Here is an 18,541-nt window from a genome sequence, read left to right as displayed (position 1 = left end):
TCGAGGAGACCTGTGAGTGGCCAGAAATACCGCGAGCGAACATTGTTTATATCTCGTTGAGGCGAATGCGTGGGGTCTTCGCCAGGTGTGCAACTACGAGGCACTGGAGTCGCGCAGCTACGTGCAGTTTGACTGTGTGGGTCAGTCGCTGGCGCACAGTGTGAAGGAAAAAGTCGTGCTGGTGAAGGGGAATGTGACACCGTCGCAAGCCGATCGCGCGTGGGTTTCCGCTAGGCCGTCCGCTGAAGTACGGCGCGCGCAGGCTGCACATGCGTAACCGGGCAAGGCGGAGTTTGCAGCCGTGTCGGCCGCTGTGTTATGGACGATATGAAGTGTGAATCCGCAACATTCTCACGAGTTAGGTGAGTCATCAGTGGCTTGCGTACCTTTCTTTCCTATCTAGGATGCTGCTTGGGAACGTTGTTCTCGTCGTTTTTCTTGCCGCCAACGAAATACCGGGAATAGAGGCGTGACCAGGGCGACACGCGCAAGTTCTTACTATTTAGTGAAGCCACCCACTGCTGCCGCAATTCAGGCGACGAAGGAAAACGATGCAGCGCGAACATGCCACGCTTGCACTCATCGCGTGGCGTACATGCGCTGCGGACACACGATTGCACCTTAAATATTTCTCTTCCGCTGCTTGTTCGTTCACCCGTACACGACACAGTGATGACCAGATGACTTGCTATGCGAATGCAGTAAATTTTCTGCCATGGTAGTCACTTCGTATCGGACACAGGCGCATAACACAGTCACACAAACGCGTACCGAAGCAACACACACACAGCACTGGCGCAGCCCAAAGCACGGTAGTTTTTCCGATTTACCGACGCCACCCATTTCTTCTGCAATTCCGGCGACGACGGAAAGTGATACAGCGAGAACATGTCACACTTGCAATCCTCGCGCGGCGTGCTGTGCTGCGGGCACACAAACACGCCTAAAATGTTCCTTTTCCGCTGATTGTTCGTGCACCCGTGCACGACACAGTGATGGCCAGACGATCGGTTCTTTGAATACGCACCATTTCCGGCCATGACAATCGCTTTTTATCGCAAAGAAGGGCCTAATTCGCAAACAACATCCAAGCGTACCAAGCGTACAGATACAACATGCGCAGCCCAAAGCGCGATGGCAACACTGAAAACATACCCTCGAACCCTGCAGCGCACTGGTGCGAGCATGGGTGCGAGGGTGCTCCTGTGAAAAGGTGTATAGGAGCCGCCCGCTGTGATGGCTGTCGAGATAGCGCGCGCGCCAGCGATTGCGACCGCGCCCTTAGATTCAAGTTCAATGTTGCTGCTCGCGCGACACCCCCCCCCCCTCGCGTCTTTTCATAGTCGTTAATGATGGGCGGGGCGTTTCCTGTCTGCTTCGACGGCAGGCCTCTCGAGCGGGGTGATGTTATCGCATGCACCCTCCTTGCGATGGAAATGGGCCGGCTCGTTTGATCTCTGCTTCGGCCGCGTTCGTCGCCCCCGCTCGCGCGCTTTTACCCGCGGTAGAACATACGATGCGCGGGGGAATATTACCAATTTGGACTTCATTTATCTTATCATTTGGCGCTTTGCACTTCCAATGGTCAATTTTCGCGGAAATTGCCGTTTGTGTGCAGCTTGGCACAGCACTTCCACCCCTGCGCCGTTCCTGGGTAGATATAAACTGTCAATCACCTGTGGCCCGTGGTATACGGGTATGTGCCACACGTGTGGAGGAAAGGGTCTGACGACGTACGCGACAGGGTTTTCACGTTATTCATGTTGCCTTGGAAATGTGCAGTCCGTGGGCGTCTCCTGCCGTTCTCGTTGCGAAGAAGGACGGCTCTGTGCGGTTCTGTGGGGACTACCGGCGACTCAATAAGATCACCCGTAAGGACGTTTTAGATGCGAAGCATCTTATGGCGGAGTTCAAACGGTGTGAGGCGTGACCACCCTTACTGCGCATACGCAAACCTTATCCACTGCCCCTTTGAACTCCCACTATCCGCTCCTCCTCGTTTAGATAAAAGGCTCGCGTTAGGTCGTACACACGCTCAGTCACTGCGCCGGTGTCATGAGTTCCAACGTTAACGTCGGCGCCAGTTGCAGTAATACCTTAACGCCTGCCGAGATCGCGGAGCAGCGGAAGGCTGGATGCGCCGAAGCGCAACGTAAACGTCGGCAAGCGGACCCCGAGCTCCGGGCTAGGGAAGCCCAGCGCAAACGGCAACGTCGGCGGGAAACTGCTACTGATGAAACGCGGGCTCGACATGCCGAAACGCAAAGGCAGCGTCGGCAAGTAAACCCCGCCGTATGCAACGCCGACGTCGAAGCCAAGCGTCAGCGTCGAGCCAACGCGTCGGCTATGGACAGACGACGCGAGACCAACGCCCGTGCAGAACGCCTCGCTAGAGAACTTCAACGCCCGGGCTTCGACGGTGCCGAAACCCTGTTCCAACGCGAATTCCTCGACCGGAGCTTCGGGCACAGCTGCAACGTGTGCGACCGACTTTGGTTCGATAATGGGCAGTTTTAGAATAGCGTACGCTAAGTTAGCGTTTGCGGCCCGCTATTTCCGTCACTTTCCGTCAAGCGGTTAGCGTACGACGCATGCGCAGTTGCGCGAAAAGCCAACGCAAAGCTTTGCGTACGCTATTCTAAAGCTGCCTAATGACCGAGGTCGGTAGCATGGACAACGAACGCCAACGGAACGCGATCGTGCAAGTGCTCCGGCTTCGCATCGCCTCATGGTCCCCTTTAGCGGGAGATGGTGTAATTTTATCCCCTACCTCGAGTAGACGACGCCATTGACATCCTGCAAGGATCACGATTCTTTTCATCGCTCGATTTGCGCTCAGGGTACTGGCAAGTCCCCATGGCTGGTGACGCTCGACCGAAGACAGCGTTTGTCACACCCGACAGCTTGTACGAATTCCACGTCATGTCGTTTGGGCTGTGCAATGCGCCCGCGACCTCTGACCGCATGATGGATACCGTTCTGCGCAACTTGAAATGGCACACGTGCCTGTGCGACCTCGACGACGTCGTCGTTTTCGCCCCGGACTTTTCCACGCATCTTCAACGCCTGCGGCATGTTTTGACGCGTTTGAGCGACGCCAGGCTACATAGTCGGTGACAAGCTGTCACCAAGATAAAAAGTAACCTGTACCGCTGTCCATTTGTATTATGCGCGTCCAACTACGGCCACTCTTTACCATGACGTAACGCTTAAGACGAACCAATGAAAAATGCAACATGGCGCCGTTCGCGACGAGAGGCGAGGTACCGCTGCACCGTGACCGAGATCCGTCAATTGAAATTTCCTGCGGTGTTTGTTTCTTCCAGAAGAAGCTATTTCCTACGGTTATCCGCACGTTCCCAGCATCATCCTCGCCGGTCGTCATCCGATGTAGTAGAAGCTTGCGACTGCCGCGTTTGAAGTGCACCGAAGCGGCAGCAACTCGGAGTGTTTTCCAACGCTTTAGCGCGTTCCGTCTATGCGTTCCGTCGTTTCGGCAGCGTCAAGTTGCAACACGGCGTGTATTCCCTCCATAGCTCAGATACACCAAGCATATCGCCTGAGGGTCACCACATCGGCGATTGTCGTCGTGTTCATTCGTGTGCAGTGAGGTGCAAGTGAAGTCGGAATGTGCGCGTCTGTGTCCGCAAAAGCCATGGCGTTGCCACATGTGCGCCTGTCTGTGTGTGTTACTTGGAGCTCGCAACGTTGGAATCTTGGTGATCTATTGTGATATGCGCCGTGCTGTGCGCCTATATAAGTGACGTATGTGCGGACGAAGCGTGAGAGGAAGAAAGCGACCAACATAGCCCGTTAGCGCAACAGTGCGAAAGTAATGTGCATTATAAGAAGATAATTGTGGTCATCTGGTGCGTGTGTGATTATGTGACGTGTGCCTATTGGCGCACTTGCGTCGTCTTAACGGAATTCAGTTCCAAGGGCCCAGAATGATGCGCTAGGTTGAAGTGCCCGTCGCGTATACGTACCGCGCTCGATGCACGAACGCCTTGCAATGAGAAACGCCGTGCGAGGTAATCGTTGTCCACACCGTGAAAGGATGTGCTCGCTGTTACACGTCCATTGCATGGATCGTGACTGAAGTGACGCCGCTAAAACTATTACTGAGTGAAAAAATAAAAGCTTTTGTTTTTAATGGCGTTGCGTCGTACTTCACGATATCATATTTGGAATTCTTGTTCTTGTCTAACGTGCGTTTTTTAGCATTCCGCGTGTATTGTGTGCATGTATTACGCAGCGATAATGTGTTTATATTAAACTCGTGAAGCTTATGGTGCACAGACCTTTTTTTAAAGCGCTTATCCCTTCTTGTGAAGCCTCGCCCCATCACTATGCTTCACGAAAAAATGAGGAGGGGGGGGTACACTCCTTTCGTACAATGTACGAAAGGAGTGTACTTACTCATTTTGTCCACCGATATTATCTATATAGACATCTATATGTTTTCCTTTCTTTTTTTTTCTTCAAGGATGCACGTGTTTTTTCTATGTCCGAGTGTATACGTGTGTTCATTTGGCTGCTGATTTTTTCATTTCTACATTTATTTTATCTCGCTCTACCTGCACGGAGGACGATGCTATAAAAGCGTATCGAAGCCTCGTAAATTTTGCCTTGATAAAGATCGGTCTCCGATCGAAACCTTGACAAATAAACTGTCTTTTGAGAAGCGTGTATCCTTTTCCTATTTGTCTTACGGCAACCGATGACAGCCTCTTCACAATCTACGTATATAGCCCCTGAACGTTCAAGTTTTAATTAATTTATTGCATACCTGCGTCGCCGCAGTGGACGTTACAGCAGGAGACCAAACTTGGCATGGGAGGGTAAGACGATTTGACGAATACGACTGTCGGGTCATGACATGAATAACGCGAAAATCCTCTCCCGTACGTCGTCAAACCCTTTCCTCCAGACAGGTGTGGCACATACCCGTTTACCACGGGCCGTGGTGTACGGGTATGCGCCACAGGTGATTGACAGTTTATATCTACCAAGAAACGGCGAGAACAGACATTGGCAACTTAAATGCGAGTGTTAAGAAAAAAAGCCGACATCGTCAGCGTTGACCCGACGAATGGAAAGAATGAAAATTAGGATCCCAGCAGGAATCGAACCCAAGCATTCTGTGTGGCAATCAGGTTTGGAAAAACTGGTTGGTTTTCCAAACTGGTTCGGAAAAACAGCCTATGCAGGCGTAATGTCGTTGCAACGTCAATTGTGGTTATGGTGCTGGTTATCTAATTCTGCAAGAAAGCAATAAACACTACATGATATTCCTACGATGGGTACTCCTAAGATACAGGCATCATATGAGATTAACATCTGTGGTTCTAGTGTTGGCTCCGCTTTTATAGCAGTGTACTAAACATTACATTTGCATTCCTATGATTCAGCAAGCTATATTGAAGCATTGCTCAACCCCGGAGGAATACATTAACGAAAGTTATGTATGATATTCACTTCATCGCAGCGTAAAGTGCACTTAGTCCATCAGAACGACGCAGTGTCCTCTTCATTTCTTACGAGGCTGGGCAATGGCCTCATGCCGATCGAAGATGATGCCAGATTGACTGACAACCGCTTTGTAGACTAGGCTACGTAGGCCACATACGCCCAGGTAATCATGAATACGACAAGCGCCGTCCACTGATGTTGCTCTACGTAGCACTCTTCAGGCCTACAAGCCTCGACGGCCTAAACCTCACCAACGCGAAGGGTGACTTCAGGTTCCCACATGTCGCCGGCTCTATCGACACACAATTTGTCGACGAAATGACCTAGGCATCCATGATTTCCAACAGCTGTACTATACCTCACTTCACTACACATGGACCCTCCTCACCGCGATCACGACCGGATCCAATATACAGTGATGCTACCGAGGACTTCTGATTTGGAGCAACTTTTGGAGCAGCAAAATTTAAGTTTTGGAGCACTTTGGAGCAGCAAAATTTCCGTTTTGGAGCACTTTGGAGCAGCAAAATTTTCATCTTGGAGCACTTTGGAGCAGATAATTTTGCATCTGGGAGCACTTTGGGGTAGCGAATTTTACATCCTGGAGTGCAATAAAGAAGCATATTGCATTAACATGCAAGCACCTGAGTATTATTATGGGGCTCTTATGAAGCCTAGAAATATTTCGATTCATTGCAAATCTCATGGAAAAAAATCATCTCAGGAGCATAGGCGTGTGCACAGGGGGGGCAGGTGGGGGGCGGCCGCCCCCCCCCCCTAATTACCTAAGAGGGGGGGGGGGCGCAAAATCTGCCCCCTACATTGACCCTTGCGATAGCAATTATATGGACACTCTCGGTTGATTTTTGCCGTTGCCTTTCCCGTAATTTTCCGTATGAAGTCCAAATTAATAACATCACCACGCGCATTCTAGCCGCGGGTAAAAGGTCGCGAGCGCTGGCGACGAAAGCGGCTGAAGCGGAGATTAAACTAGCCGGCCGTCTGTCTCCGCCGCACGGACAGCGCATGAGATAACATCTTCCCGCGTGCGGGCCTGCCGTCGATTGCTTATCAAACCGAGAGGAAACGCCCCGCCCGTCTTTCGTAAGGAGCATGAAGGGACGCCAGGGGAGCGGAAGGGGGGGGGGGGACCGCATCGTTCGAAGGGCGCAGTCGCTTGCGCGCGCGCTATCTCGAGGCATCAGGAGACGGCTCGTAAACTTGCTGTGCTCTCAACGCTTACTTCGCGTTTACCGAATTCAGAGCAAGAAAACGCTTCGGTTCCTGGAGGGGCCATATTCCCTTAAACCAGCGTTTTGTTGAGTTACGCGAGATCGCGGATCCAAAAGAGTTAGCTGCTAGTCTTACTTCGCTTCACAATACAACTTTTTGGTATCACATTCATTGCTTCGCTCTCAAGCGAAACTGAGTTTTTTTAACCGTTAGCTATTGACCGCCGAAAGCGAGGGGCAGACGTGTAACATGGCGTAGCCGCTTCACTGTGGGTCGTCAGCGACGGGCCCGCTACTGACAGCTGCGCATTTGCGGCTGCTCCGACCAGGAGATATGATTTTACTAATGAGATGACATTTTTAAAAAAGCAAGCAAAAAATTCGAATTGGAACCCTAGCACGTGAGCTCGAAAGGGCAGGGCCTTTTAGGGGGTATTTACCGCAGAGTGATTACAAACTCGGACGTGCTGGCGGAAGGAATTACGAAAAAGCTCTTCTGGATGAAGATCCATGGATAAAGTATATCTGAGGAAAAGTGTCAACGCGTTTCCACCGTTCGCGTGCTCTTCCATAAACGCGAAGCAAGGAAAATTCGATATTGTCCCATATATCTACTGCGAGCGATCCCAGATTTCATTCCGCGATGTCCGCAAACAGAAGTGACAGACATTTTAGCGGCACTCATGTAGTTATTACTGAACATTGCTTTCCTTACGTGCCATGCGACGCTTGAAACGAGCTATCAGCAGCGTTTCTGGAACAGACGACGTCCGTCGATGAATCGCCGTCGCACTTTCTCGCTACCGATAGGCCTAGACGTCACGAGCCTCTGCGGAGAGCGCGTTTTGCTGTCGAGCCGACTTGCAGAACAGAAGCTGCGTCGGCACCGTGCATGGCATCGTGGCTTACTCGGAACGCACGCGCGAGCGCTATTTATTCAGCGGAATAATTCTTGATCCATGAATGCGACTTTATTGGCAGCCCCAAGATCGAGCTGCACATGTTCTGACGCGCCGGCGGTGCGATTGCCGGTGATAGACGCCCCTACACCCGAGACTTTGGCGCAGTTTGGCGCAAATTTCGTCGATATTATCAGGATGGCGCAGTAAATACAATTTGGCGCACTTTGGCGCAGTTGGCGCAGGAGTGGAATCACTGAATATAAGTCATGACCAGACCAGCTGCTGGCGCTCACTGACCACGATGACGATGACCTTGTTCAAGAACAGTCAAGAACCTCTTCCACACATGCACAAGGGTTTGTGAAACGTGCGTGCGTTCTCAATCATAAGGGACAGCTTACCGCTTCTGGTGTTGGTAATATCCACGTTGCCGTTGGCAGCGTTACCCAACTGTAAACAACTGCTTATATAGCATATATGCGGCTCTTCAATATATATGTGTGCGTCAAAAATTTATACAAATTTTTAGGGTCACGTTTCGCTCATTAAAAAAATTACGCCACAGTCACCTTCCCGCCGCATGCTTCGCATAACATCTGCCGAATTTTTTTTATCTAGCTCGGCTTTCTTTATTTTAATATCAGTGCAATATTGCAAAAAAAAAAGTTCATATCTGTGAAAATTATTGCCATTGTTTAGGAAATACTTCGTTTGTAGCGCGGAGGCATGCAAAATATAGGCGATGCGGCCTCGTGGGCAGAGCTTATATTTATTCTTAGGCTGTCACCGACTATAGGATACCTCGTGTCCAAGGGCGGAATTCTCCCCGATCCAACCAAGCTTCGGGCCGTGACAGAGTTCCCCAAACCTACGCCCGTCAAAGAACTGCGCAGTTTCGTAGGCCTATGCTCCTACTTTCGGTGCTTCATACGAAACTTCGCGACTATCATTTCGCCGCTGACGAAGCTCCTTGGCAGCAACGGGCCCCTCAATTCGTGGTCGTCAGAGTGCAACGACGCTTTCGCACAGCTCCATCGTTTGTTGACATCTCCTCCCACACTACGCCACTACGGCCCCTACAGAGGTACACACGGACGCTAGCGAGGTCGGCCTCGGTGCTGTCCTTGCGCTGCGCAAACCTGGGTTCCCGGAATATGTCGTCGCATATGCAAGTCGTACGCTTACTAAAGCCGAGACCAACTACACCGTAACGGAAAAAGAATGCCTGGCAATCATTTGGGCCCTTACAAAGTTCCGACCTTATTTGTATGGTCGCCCATTTGATGTCGTCACCAACCATCATGCACCGTGCTGGTTGTCATCATTGAAGGATCCCTCAGGCTGTCTCCCCCGTTGGGCACTTCACCTGCAAGACTACGACATCCGCGTGCTATACCGCAACGGACGCCAGCATGCTGACGCAGACACCCTGTCGCGCTCTCCCTTGCTTGACGACAATGCCCACAGCTCAGTGCCTCACCTTGCCGTTTCTTCCATCGACATTGACACCATCACTACCGAACAGCGCAAGGAGCAATGGATTACCTCACTGATAGACTTGCTCACTGATCCATCGGCAACACCATCCACTCACGCGTTGCGTCAAGCCCACCATTTCGTCGTTCGCGATGACCTCCTCCACCGGCGCAATTACAATGCCGACGGCCGCCAGTGGCTACTAGTAATACCCCGCAGTCTGCGTTCTGACATATGCGAGTCGTTCCACTCTGATCCGCAGTGTGCGCACTCTGGGGTATCAAAAGCTTACCACCGCATTCACCAACGGTACTTTTGGCGAGGGATGTACGATCCGTGCAGAAGTTCGTTCGCTCCTGCATCGATTGCCAGCACCGCAAAACTTGAACGCACCTGTCGCCGGCAGGTCTGCAACCTCTACCCTGCCCTGACCGGCCGTTTGGGCGCGTTGGCATAGACTTGTATGGGCCACTTCCTCTGACGTCCGCTGGTAACTGCTGGGCCATCGTCGCTGTAGACCACCTCACGCGATACGCCAAAACTGCCGCCCTCCCAGCGGCTACAGCGCACGATGCTGCCTCCTTCTTGCTCCGCCGATTCATGCTACGTCACGGTCCACCCCAGGAGCTGCTCAGTGATCAAGGCCGTGTGTTCTTGTCGGAAGTCGTCGAAGCCATTCTCAAAGAGTGCAACGTTCTTCACAAAACTATTGCTTACCACCCGCAGACGAATGGCCTCACCGAACGCTTTAACCGCACGCTCGGCAACATGCTCTCCATGTACGTCGCCGCCGATGCCCTGCGTCACCTACGCCTACAATACCGCCCCTCAGAGCACTGCTGGCTTTTCCCCCTTTTTCTTATTGCATGGCAGGCATTCCTCGCACACACAATCCTTCCATACAAGCCGGATCGATGTGAGTGTGCGCCTATTTCTGCCACAGCCGGACTTGCTGAAAGAGTGTCCCGAACTTGCCAAGACCTTCACTACACATGACCATGAGCGGCAGAGGCGCATTCGCGGTGACGCAACCACTTCTGAGCCCATGTTCCTCCCTGGAGCGCTCGTATTGCTCTCGATCCCTACCACTGCAACTGGCCTCTCTTCAAAACTACTGCCCAAATACGAAGGCCCCTACCGTGTCGTCGAACGCACATCCCCTGTAAACTACCTGATCTAACCCATCGAACCATCTTCGGACATGCGCCGTCGAGGCGCATGTCCAAACATTGTCAACGTGGAGCGTCTCGAGGCCTACCATGACCCGCTCATTGTGAAAAGTTGTTAGGTCGCCAGGCGTCTCCCTTTTCGTACCCGGGGTAATTGTAGCGAAGCCTTGGAAATGTGCAGTGGGTCGTCCTCTCTAGCACCTTCTAGTGGGTCGCCCTCTTCGGCTCCTTTCGGAGAGAACGCAGCTCGTGCAGAGTGTCGGTCCCCGCCTTGACTGTCGCTGTCGTGCATCGTCACTGAGTGCCCGCCAATAAACGTCCTTACAATGTCATGACCAGACAAAGACCCCTCCCATGCCAATTTTAGTCTACACCATGTTAAGGAGGTGATCACGAGAGCACCCTGACGTAGGCATTGGGTTCGCAGAGAAAAGGAGTAAAATTAATAAAAGTAATTCTTGCCTTCCCGACGCAGCCGTGCACAGGCCAACGTGATGCACCTCGACGCTTTCGCGAATTATATCCCGTGACACAGCAAAGGAAGTAAATAATCAAAGTTTGCACGGGTGCCTTGAATTGAAAGGCGTTTATTAAAAATACAGGGGTTTAAGAAGCTACTGGCCTCAGCAGCCCGCCGTGCCTGGTCGAGGAGTGCCGCCTCCTTTTCGTCGCTGGCGGGCTGCTCCGTTCCGAATCTGAGGCGTTTCGGGTGGCCTTACGCCACACAGTGTGAGCGAGAGGTCCTCCCCGTCACGGGCAAGCATTAAACGCAGGTGCGGATATGTCTGCAGGCGGCGCCACTCGTGCGCTTCTTGTACACCTACAGCCGAGGGTGTCGCCGTGTTGTCAAGCTATGCCGAGGAGTATCTGCACGAGTCGCTAGGTGAGTAATAGCTCGAGCTGCACTGTCCGCTCTATCGTTACCCGTTTCTGGCATTCCTTCCGTTTCTGGGCACTCCTTCATTCAGGGCCCTTTCTTCGAAGGCGAGTTTACTATGCCGTACGTATCTCCCGTATTAGCCCCGAGAACGAACACTGGCGGCGCGGCAGTCGCGGCGATGTGACGTCACGGCAAGGACTCGCTTGCTCCGCGGACGGGGATCGCCTTTTTCTGCGCCCGCCGCCTACACGCTCTTTCGTGATACGGTGGTGATTACTGCTCATTCTTGCGATGCAAGTCTTCCAAGGTAGAACGTGGAAGTTTACACTAGTAGCGGAAGTTTAGTAAGCTGTATAAAGTTCGGATAATATAGCTTATAATGGGCGAATTCCCGTCCGAACGGAAGCTTCACCGTGAAAATGGTGATGCACGAGTGCAAGACATTCGTTCGTTTCACCGCGTACTCCAAGACATCGGTGCTAAATAATTTACGCTAATGGTTATAACTTCATTACAACTTGGCGTAGACTCCACGGTTAGAACACGCGTCCCGAAGATTACAAATTAAATTAGGACGTTTTCAATTCACTGACTATATTGCGGCTTATCGTACAAGTTATTTCTGCCTTTGCAGAATATCTAGGCGATTTGACAGAATTGCGCTTTCTGCTACAGAAGACTTTAGATGATTCTGTCTATCGTAAAGAATCACTTAATACATCCGGGAAATAAAATAATACTGCCACGCACACAATGGTTTCGGAAATTCTGAGGTGTTAGTATACTTGGATTATGTAAACATTTCTTCTCAACACTCGTCTGGGATTATGTGGCCGTATACCCCGATTTGCATGAACTGCTGGTCCGATCAACCACCGGGTCACAAGCGGTAATGTCAAATTCTTGTGGGAGCACTGTTGATAACAATCGTCTGCAAAACAAACGCCTGAAAGTCGAAATGAGCGTTTTGAACTGTTTCGATGGCACTCTCAGTGACGTGGCCCACGTATTAATTGAACATCCTTCGCCTTAATGAGTCAATTAATGGTCTCGCACGTCATGTCCACATAAAGGTTCATGATGCTCAGGGGTATATCAAATGCAAAAAAAAAAGTAATTTATGAGCTCGCTATCTAAACTAGTACTTATACAAGTGTAACAGCGCCGTTGCTACGATGCTGCATGAAGACACAATCTCACAGCAATAAGAAATTTCCACAATTAACCTCAACTTGTTTTTGTAGTAAATGAAGCCCCGAAATTATTGCGAGAAAAACGTGAAACTAAACAACACGATGAGTTAGCGAGTACGCAAGAAAAACAAACACAACAACTGCGGCAGTATTCTCGGGCGAGCGCTTTCGAGATATTCTGCGAAGCTCAATACTGCATGCGCTTTCGTAATCGTGCGCAGGGCTTGGCCCACCGGCAAGAACGCTGTCCGCCGATCGCGGATGCGTCCGATGCAAATAATATTTGTGGAGGCGAAGCCATCATATTTTTTAAGGGAATCGCCCGTGAACAACGCAACCTAATAATGTGAATAAGGTGTCTTGCGTGTCAAGACCGCGATATGATTGTGAGACACGCTGCAGATTAATTTTGACCACCTCGAATTCTTTAACGTGCTCCTGTATCTAAGCAGAGGAATGTTGCTTTTCGCACCCGTCGGAATGCGGCTGCTGTGGTCGGGAATCAGCCCCACCTCCGATGTTAGCAGCGCGACACAACAAACCTGATCACCCCTTTCAAAATGTGCACGACGGCGCGCGGGCACCGTTGGGGACTGTGAAGAAAAAATGCATCTAACTTTCTGTCGTTTTACTAGGAACATTATCGATGCTGTTTTCTTCATTCATCTGAAGGTTGAGACAGGCAAAAGCGAACGTAAACAGCGGAACAGCGCACGAAGCAAGCGCGTGAAATGCCGGCGCATCACGGCGAGCGTCGAAAAGTCCTTGCCGTAACGTCATCCACGCCTCCCGCCAGGCGGCGCCACCCCAACTTCTCGGGGCTAATACAGAGACAGCTCTGAGCAAGTGTGAAGCTCCGCAAATGCTGACAAGGTATTTTCACGCCTATCCGCCTCGTGCATCGGTATGGTGGCGCCACCGCTCGGCTCAGGCGGTTGCACCCTCTCCCAACCCCCCATAGGATCCCATGCATTTTGAATGAAGTTTGCAACTCCGTTGCGCAAAAACAAATTAGCGCCATCTCTCGACAATACGCCACACCGACAACGCAACACTTCCTCGTGCTTCCACCGATATGCCATACTCCAAGGTGACCCCTCTCTCAACTTTCTTTTATTTCTTTCGGTGGTCGTGAGAGCGCGCGCTGTGCACCGTGCAGTAGCGCACCCAACAAGACCGGCTGGGCTCGTCGCTTTCGTCGCGTCTTCCTTGAACACTGCAGCGTTAATACTGTGTTAAGGCAGTGGCCACACGTCGGACGATGAGCCCTGATTTCGTTCAGCTGCCATCTCATCAACGGCAATGTTTCAGACGCCTCAGTTGTGTATTTTTGTCCGTTGGTTGCTGGACGAGATGGCCTCCTGCAAGACCGCATTTTTCCAAGTCAGCTGTGTGTGTAGTTCTCGGCGTCGTAGCAGTTTGACGACGCGAGAACGTCAACTGGTGCTACATCGTGGGAACCGCTGAAGTGACTGCAAGCTTGACGACATTGTGCCAGAATATTCTAGCGTACTGTACGCGCACAATTGTGCTACACTTAAAATACCACGCTTGGCCTCGCGCGTCAACCTGCTACGACTGTGTGCAACAAGTGTGTTGTTGTCGTTGTTGCGTCTGTTAATACTGAATTGCAATTGGAATACGGTTTTGCAAAGGTAAGTGAAGCTGTAAGTAGTTGCCCTTCTATATGCTCGCTACTCCACGAACATTACTTTAGAGTCGCATTTTATGTTGAGTTGCACGTACCAAAGGAGAATCTAGCATATGAGATACATTACATGCGTGCGCATTTCCTATATAAATCTGATTAATGCCACGCGTGCCCATTTCCTATATATGTCTGAGTAATTCCATACTCAATTTAAAGCGCATGTGTTGGAGGATTGTGGCTTCAATGGTGAAAGTGATTAGATATTCCGAAATATGTGATTGCAATGCAGTTAGAACTTTCTCGAATGTGAACACGGTCTGTGAACAAAAAAAAAACGCTGTGTGAATGTTTTTTGGTCATTTGCTAAAGTACTTTCATGCATTATTATGCAGCTGTGTGACTGCTGCTAAAACGTTCAGCAAGTTAGATCTTGGTTTTTTGGCATAGTTGAGTGCTACGAGTGTTGGGCGAAGATAAAAACGCGTGTCTTTTGTGCGTTTCTTAAGCAGACATACAGCCGTAATATTCATTGTTGTTGTACTGTTTGAGGTGTTCAATAAAACAAGAATGCTGTATTGTATTGCAACAGTTTTTATTTCATCTGTGTTAACAGATCACGCAAACAACTTGGACACATGCACGTAAGAAACGTACGCAGTGCATCGCGCGCACGCATAAAAAAAAGGGCCTGTCATTTTAAAACAAATATAGAAAAATCGACGTAACAAACAGCATGGTTGTCTAGTGGAGCAGCGTCGGCAGTACAAATATCAAACCAGAATGAAAAATGAATAGAAAAACGGCGAGTAACGGGCGCTTTGCCCACGGCTTCTAGGAGCCGCTCGTATCCACCTTTCGCTACCGTTCGCCGTTGGTGGCGCCACCAGTACAACTCAAAGCAGCAGCGCACGAGGCGGATAGAGTCAATTTTCCCCTGGTGCACCTACCGACATCGACAATACCTTGACGTCAGGCAATAGTACAAACTCTGGTGACTTCAGTCTGGCTAGTTGTAATGACGCCAGGTACAAAAACTTTTAAGATGGCCGCTTGTGCGTCAGCAACGGAGCCCCGGTGCTAGAGTGGCTAGGATTCTAGCCAACCTAACCACCCCATTCTAGCCACGGTGCCGAGCAGCCATGGAAACGTCACGATATCTTGCACGAGCACGTGGCGAGAAGCTCATACCGTGTCGTGACGTCAGGGGGAACCGAAACTATATTTTACTGTAATTACTTTTTCAGGGTGTACTCACACGTAGCAGTACATTTTCTAGGCTCTTGAGGGCTTGGCCTTTCATTTGATGCAAGAAAACGACAATGGAATATTTTTCGTGTCAGTACCCCTTTAAACCCGCCTCAACATTTCATTACAAGCGCCATCCGGACAGCTGTAATATATATATATATATATATATATATATATATATATATATATATATATATATATATATATATATATATCGGTGCGCGAAACACGGTCTCGGAGTACTGTACACCAAACGCGGATAGGTTGAAGGCTTAAACTAAAACGGTGGCGCTTAAAACTAACACACCAAAGATGACAAGGATAAATCCCCCTATTGAAACGTTGGACAGCCTGTCTGAGGCACCTACCCCTATTCATTCAACCTAACCGCACATTGTGTTTTCATACGTCGGCTCCTCCTACCTTTCTATGTGCATTGTGCACACTGAGCACACACTCCTTTTATTACAGCGAGGCCGCCTTTGCCTAACATATGCCGTTGTAGTAGTAGTAGTAGTAGTAGTAGTAGTAGTAGTAGTAGTAGTAGTAGTAGTAGTAGTAGTAGTAGCAGCAGTAGCAGTACTAGTAGTAGTAGGCGTCCACTGGAACGCAACTGGCTGAGCCGGCAGATCACATGATCTCACTTTCACCAATCAGGTGTAGGCTCGCGCATTTCAAATCTAGCGGCGGATTCACGATATCAAGCGATCTCGTTAGCCTATCACCTGCAGAGGCTTGTGCGCCTCCCTAAGCACACATGATATCGCGCGTATATTCGAGATGGGTAGACCTCGTGCGCCGCGCACCGCCAGTGATGTTCCAAGCAAGGAATCTGTTCCCCTTTTCGGAAAATTTCCAACTTTAATTTTAGAGGGGAGGGAATATCTGTGCTGTAGAGAATTTTACACTCGTGGAGCCTATATTACAAATTATGACTGTGGGCACGTCATGATCACTTACTTACAACACAAGAACGTCGGGTTCGGTGGAATAGCTTTTATCAAAGATACGGTGTTTGAAAAGGCGTACAGGGTCGGCTCCTTAGCGATGCATTAATGCCACGAACAAGCTTTGTAATAAGGCCTGTCTGTCGTTTCTGAAGTTTTCGCTAAGGTCATTTTTAATCCAAGGGCATGCATACACCTGTGTATGACTTCTTGAAGGGTAATTAGTGGGAATTTCGCTTTCGAGAATCTGCTACTTGGCAGGGAACATCACTGCGCACCGCATACGAGGAACTCTACCGGAAACGACGTACGTCGTGTAGTCCGCCGAGGAGCAAGCTGCGCACAGAGAAACGATGGAATGCGAAATGAGGCGAAACATACAAAAGACAGACCGTGACTTGCAACTGAAACACATCTTCACGGAGTACATGATTTTCTTTCTTAATCGTAAACTGCAACCCGGGGAGTTAACACATCACCATTAGCACTATCTCTATACAGCATCAACGTTAGCTACGCGTTTCACTCAACAAAAACCATGTCACCTTCAGACGACGTGTGCACGCCAAAATAGTGAATCAAAAGCAAATAACGAAATTTAGAAACGTGTCTCATACATAATGCAACGCTCCTGACTGGACAAGCAAGCTTGAATAATGCGCCTGAGGTGTTTAACGACTGGCAATCTCTCTGTCAGCACGTCATCCTGCAGTGGGCATTCTGAAACGGCCCGCTTTTCGCCAATCTGAAGACAAAAAAAAAAACTAGTTGGGATACGCAGACGACACGCGAAGGGGGGATCCATCGAACAGGAAATAAGGCTAACAAATCAAAGTACGAAACTGGAGGAGGCGGTGCCCGCAAACTGTGCATAAACAGAGCGTCCTTCAACCTTGGCTCCTTGTTTTTTCGCGCTGCCAATTTCAAGATGTAGTGCAATCAATTCCAGCTTGCCCGAATGTCGATTATTCTGAGATCCATTCAGAGCTTACATGCCAAAGGAGACGAGTGAAGCAACACACAATAAAAAGCACTGGCGGGCGTTGTCCATGACGAATGCCGCGGCTCGCACCGTCATAAACGATGCACGCTTGATAAATGCTCGCACCATTTGGCTACCTCGGGAGGTGCGCAGGGCCGAAAACAACGCATTCCGGGGCATCTCGGGGCGGCGCTGGCCCGGCATTCACAGTAGCTGGCAAACACTGCGCTGCTCAACACAGCAGCGCCTGCGATGGCAGCCTGGCCTGTCACTCGCGGGCTGGTCGGAATTCTTTCGCATCGGCGATTAGGAAGCCGCGCGCTACCAATTTGCAAGCACGGGACACAATAGTCGCAAGCCGACAAGAAAAGCTTCAGTGCCTTCGACGTTTCCCCTCTCCATGCTCAGTAGCTGCGCGATCTATATGAAGCGCCGATCATTCGACGCAGCAATTTACACCCTGAATGAAATACCATCGTCGATTTCTTTAGGGTTAACAAAAGAAGCCCGTCTTCATCACAGAACGACAAGACATTCGCGTAGAATGTGCTGCACATTTCACACTCACGAATACTCATTGCGTGAGGATGACGTTTTGGAATCTCATCAGAAAATCATTACTCACCGGAGGTATTTCTTACTGGACTGGCGAGCTGCGGATCATCCGCCATGTCAGATTTCAGATCAGCTGCGCATGCGTGTAAACATTTCTGACGCGACCACACCTACAGAACCTAGTATGAAAACAACGCAGCCTGTCTCGTTTTGAAGCCGGTTAGAGCTGCAGGGCGAGTCAGACGGAGAAGATGGCGCTGCAAAACAACCACATTGCAGACGCCAAGACCGCCAAGACCACAAGGCGTGTGTGATCAGGAAAGCATAACTTGCTACCAAAATTGTGCATGCACATGCCTGTTTTAGATAAATACATTTGTTGGCTAAGAAAGAAAATTTTGCTGAAACCGATATAAATAAAAGTTCTTAACTGACTGACTGAAGCCGATATACCCGTTTCTTGCTCATTGGGTCTCTGAAGCAGTGACCCGTCCCACCCTCCGTCGATGATGACGAGACATTATTTGTAGGGTTACATGATGTGTATGTGCCTTGAACAGCACATACCAACTACACGAAGCATAGTGAAGCAGCGTTTCTAAGCAATGTGCTGCCACCTCACGGTAAAGCGAAAAACCGGTTTTGTCCCACGATTGTGCCAAAGTAATGTCAGGCATATATACGTATGGGTTGGCTAACGACTGCAGGCGTGCTCCTCAACGACTAACATTACTCACCGCTGTATATTTGCAGCGCTAGTGTTACGCCGTTAATGATCTTAACTGTTTATTCCGTAAAAACGAAACCAAATGCTGTTATCATTGGGCTGCGATA

General features: G+C 50.0%; 1 protein-coding gene across 10 annotated transcripts in view; it reads right to left on the bottom strand.

Annotated features, from left to right (window-relative positions):
- LOC119397049 (ensconsin) overlaps nucleotides 1–17,913 on the bottom strand; it is a 177,079-nt gene extending 159,166 nt beyond the window's left edge. For 8 of the 10 annotated variants that reach the window (XM_049417305.1, XM_049417306.1, XM_049417307.1 and 5 more), the window contains exon 1: nucleotides 17,778–17,913. In XM_049417305.1, the coding sequence (XP_049273262.1) occupies nucleotides 17,778–17,823 (46 nt within the window). In that variant the 5' untranslated portion in view covers nucleotides 17,824–17,913. The remainder of the gene's footprint in view (nucleotides 1–17,777) is intronic. The other 2 variants (XM_049417314.1, XM_049417315.1) reach the window with 1 other exon arrangement.
- Nucleotides 17,914–18,541: the final 628 nt, after the last annotated feature.

This window comes from Rhipicephalus sanguineus, chromosome 6, assembly GCF_013339695.2.
Source record: "Rhipicephalus sanguineus isolate Rsan-2018 chromosome 6, BIME_Rsan_1.4, whole genome shotgun sequence".
Taxonomy (NCBI): Eukaryota; Metazoa; Arthropoda; class Arachnida; order Ixodida; family Ixodidae; genus Rhipicephalus; species Rhipicephalus sanguineus.
Note: the sequence above shows the minus strand (reverse complement) of the source record. Positions and strands in the feature narration are given on the sequence as shown.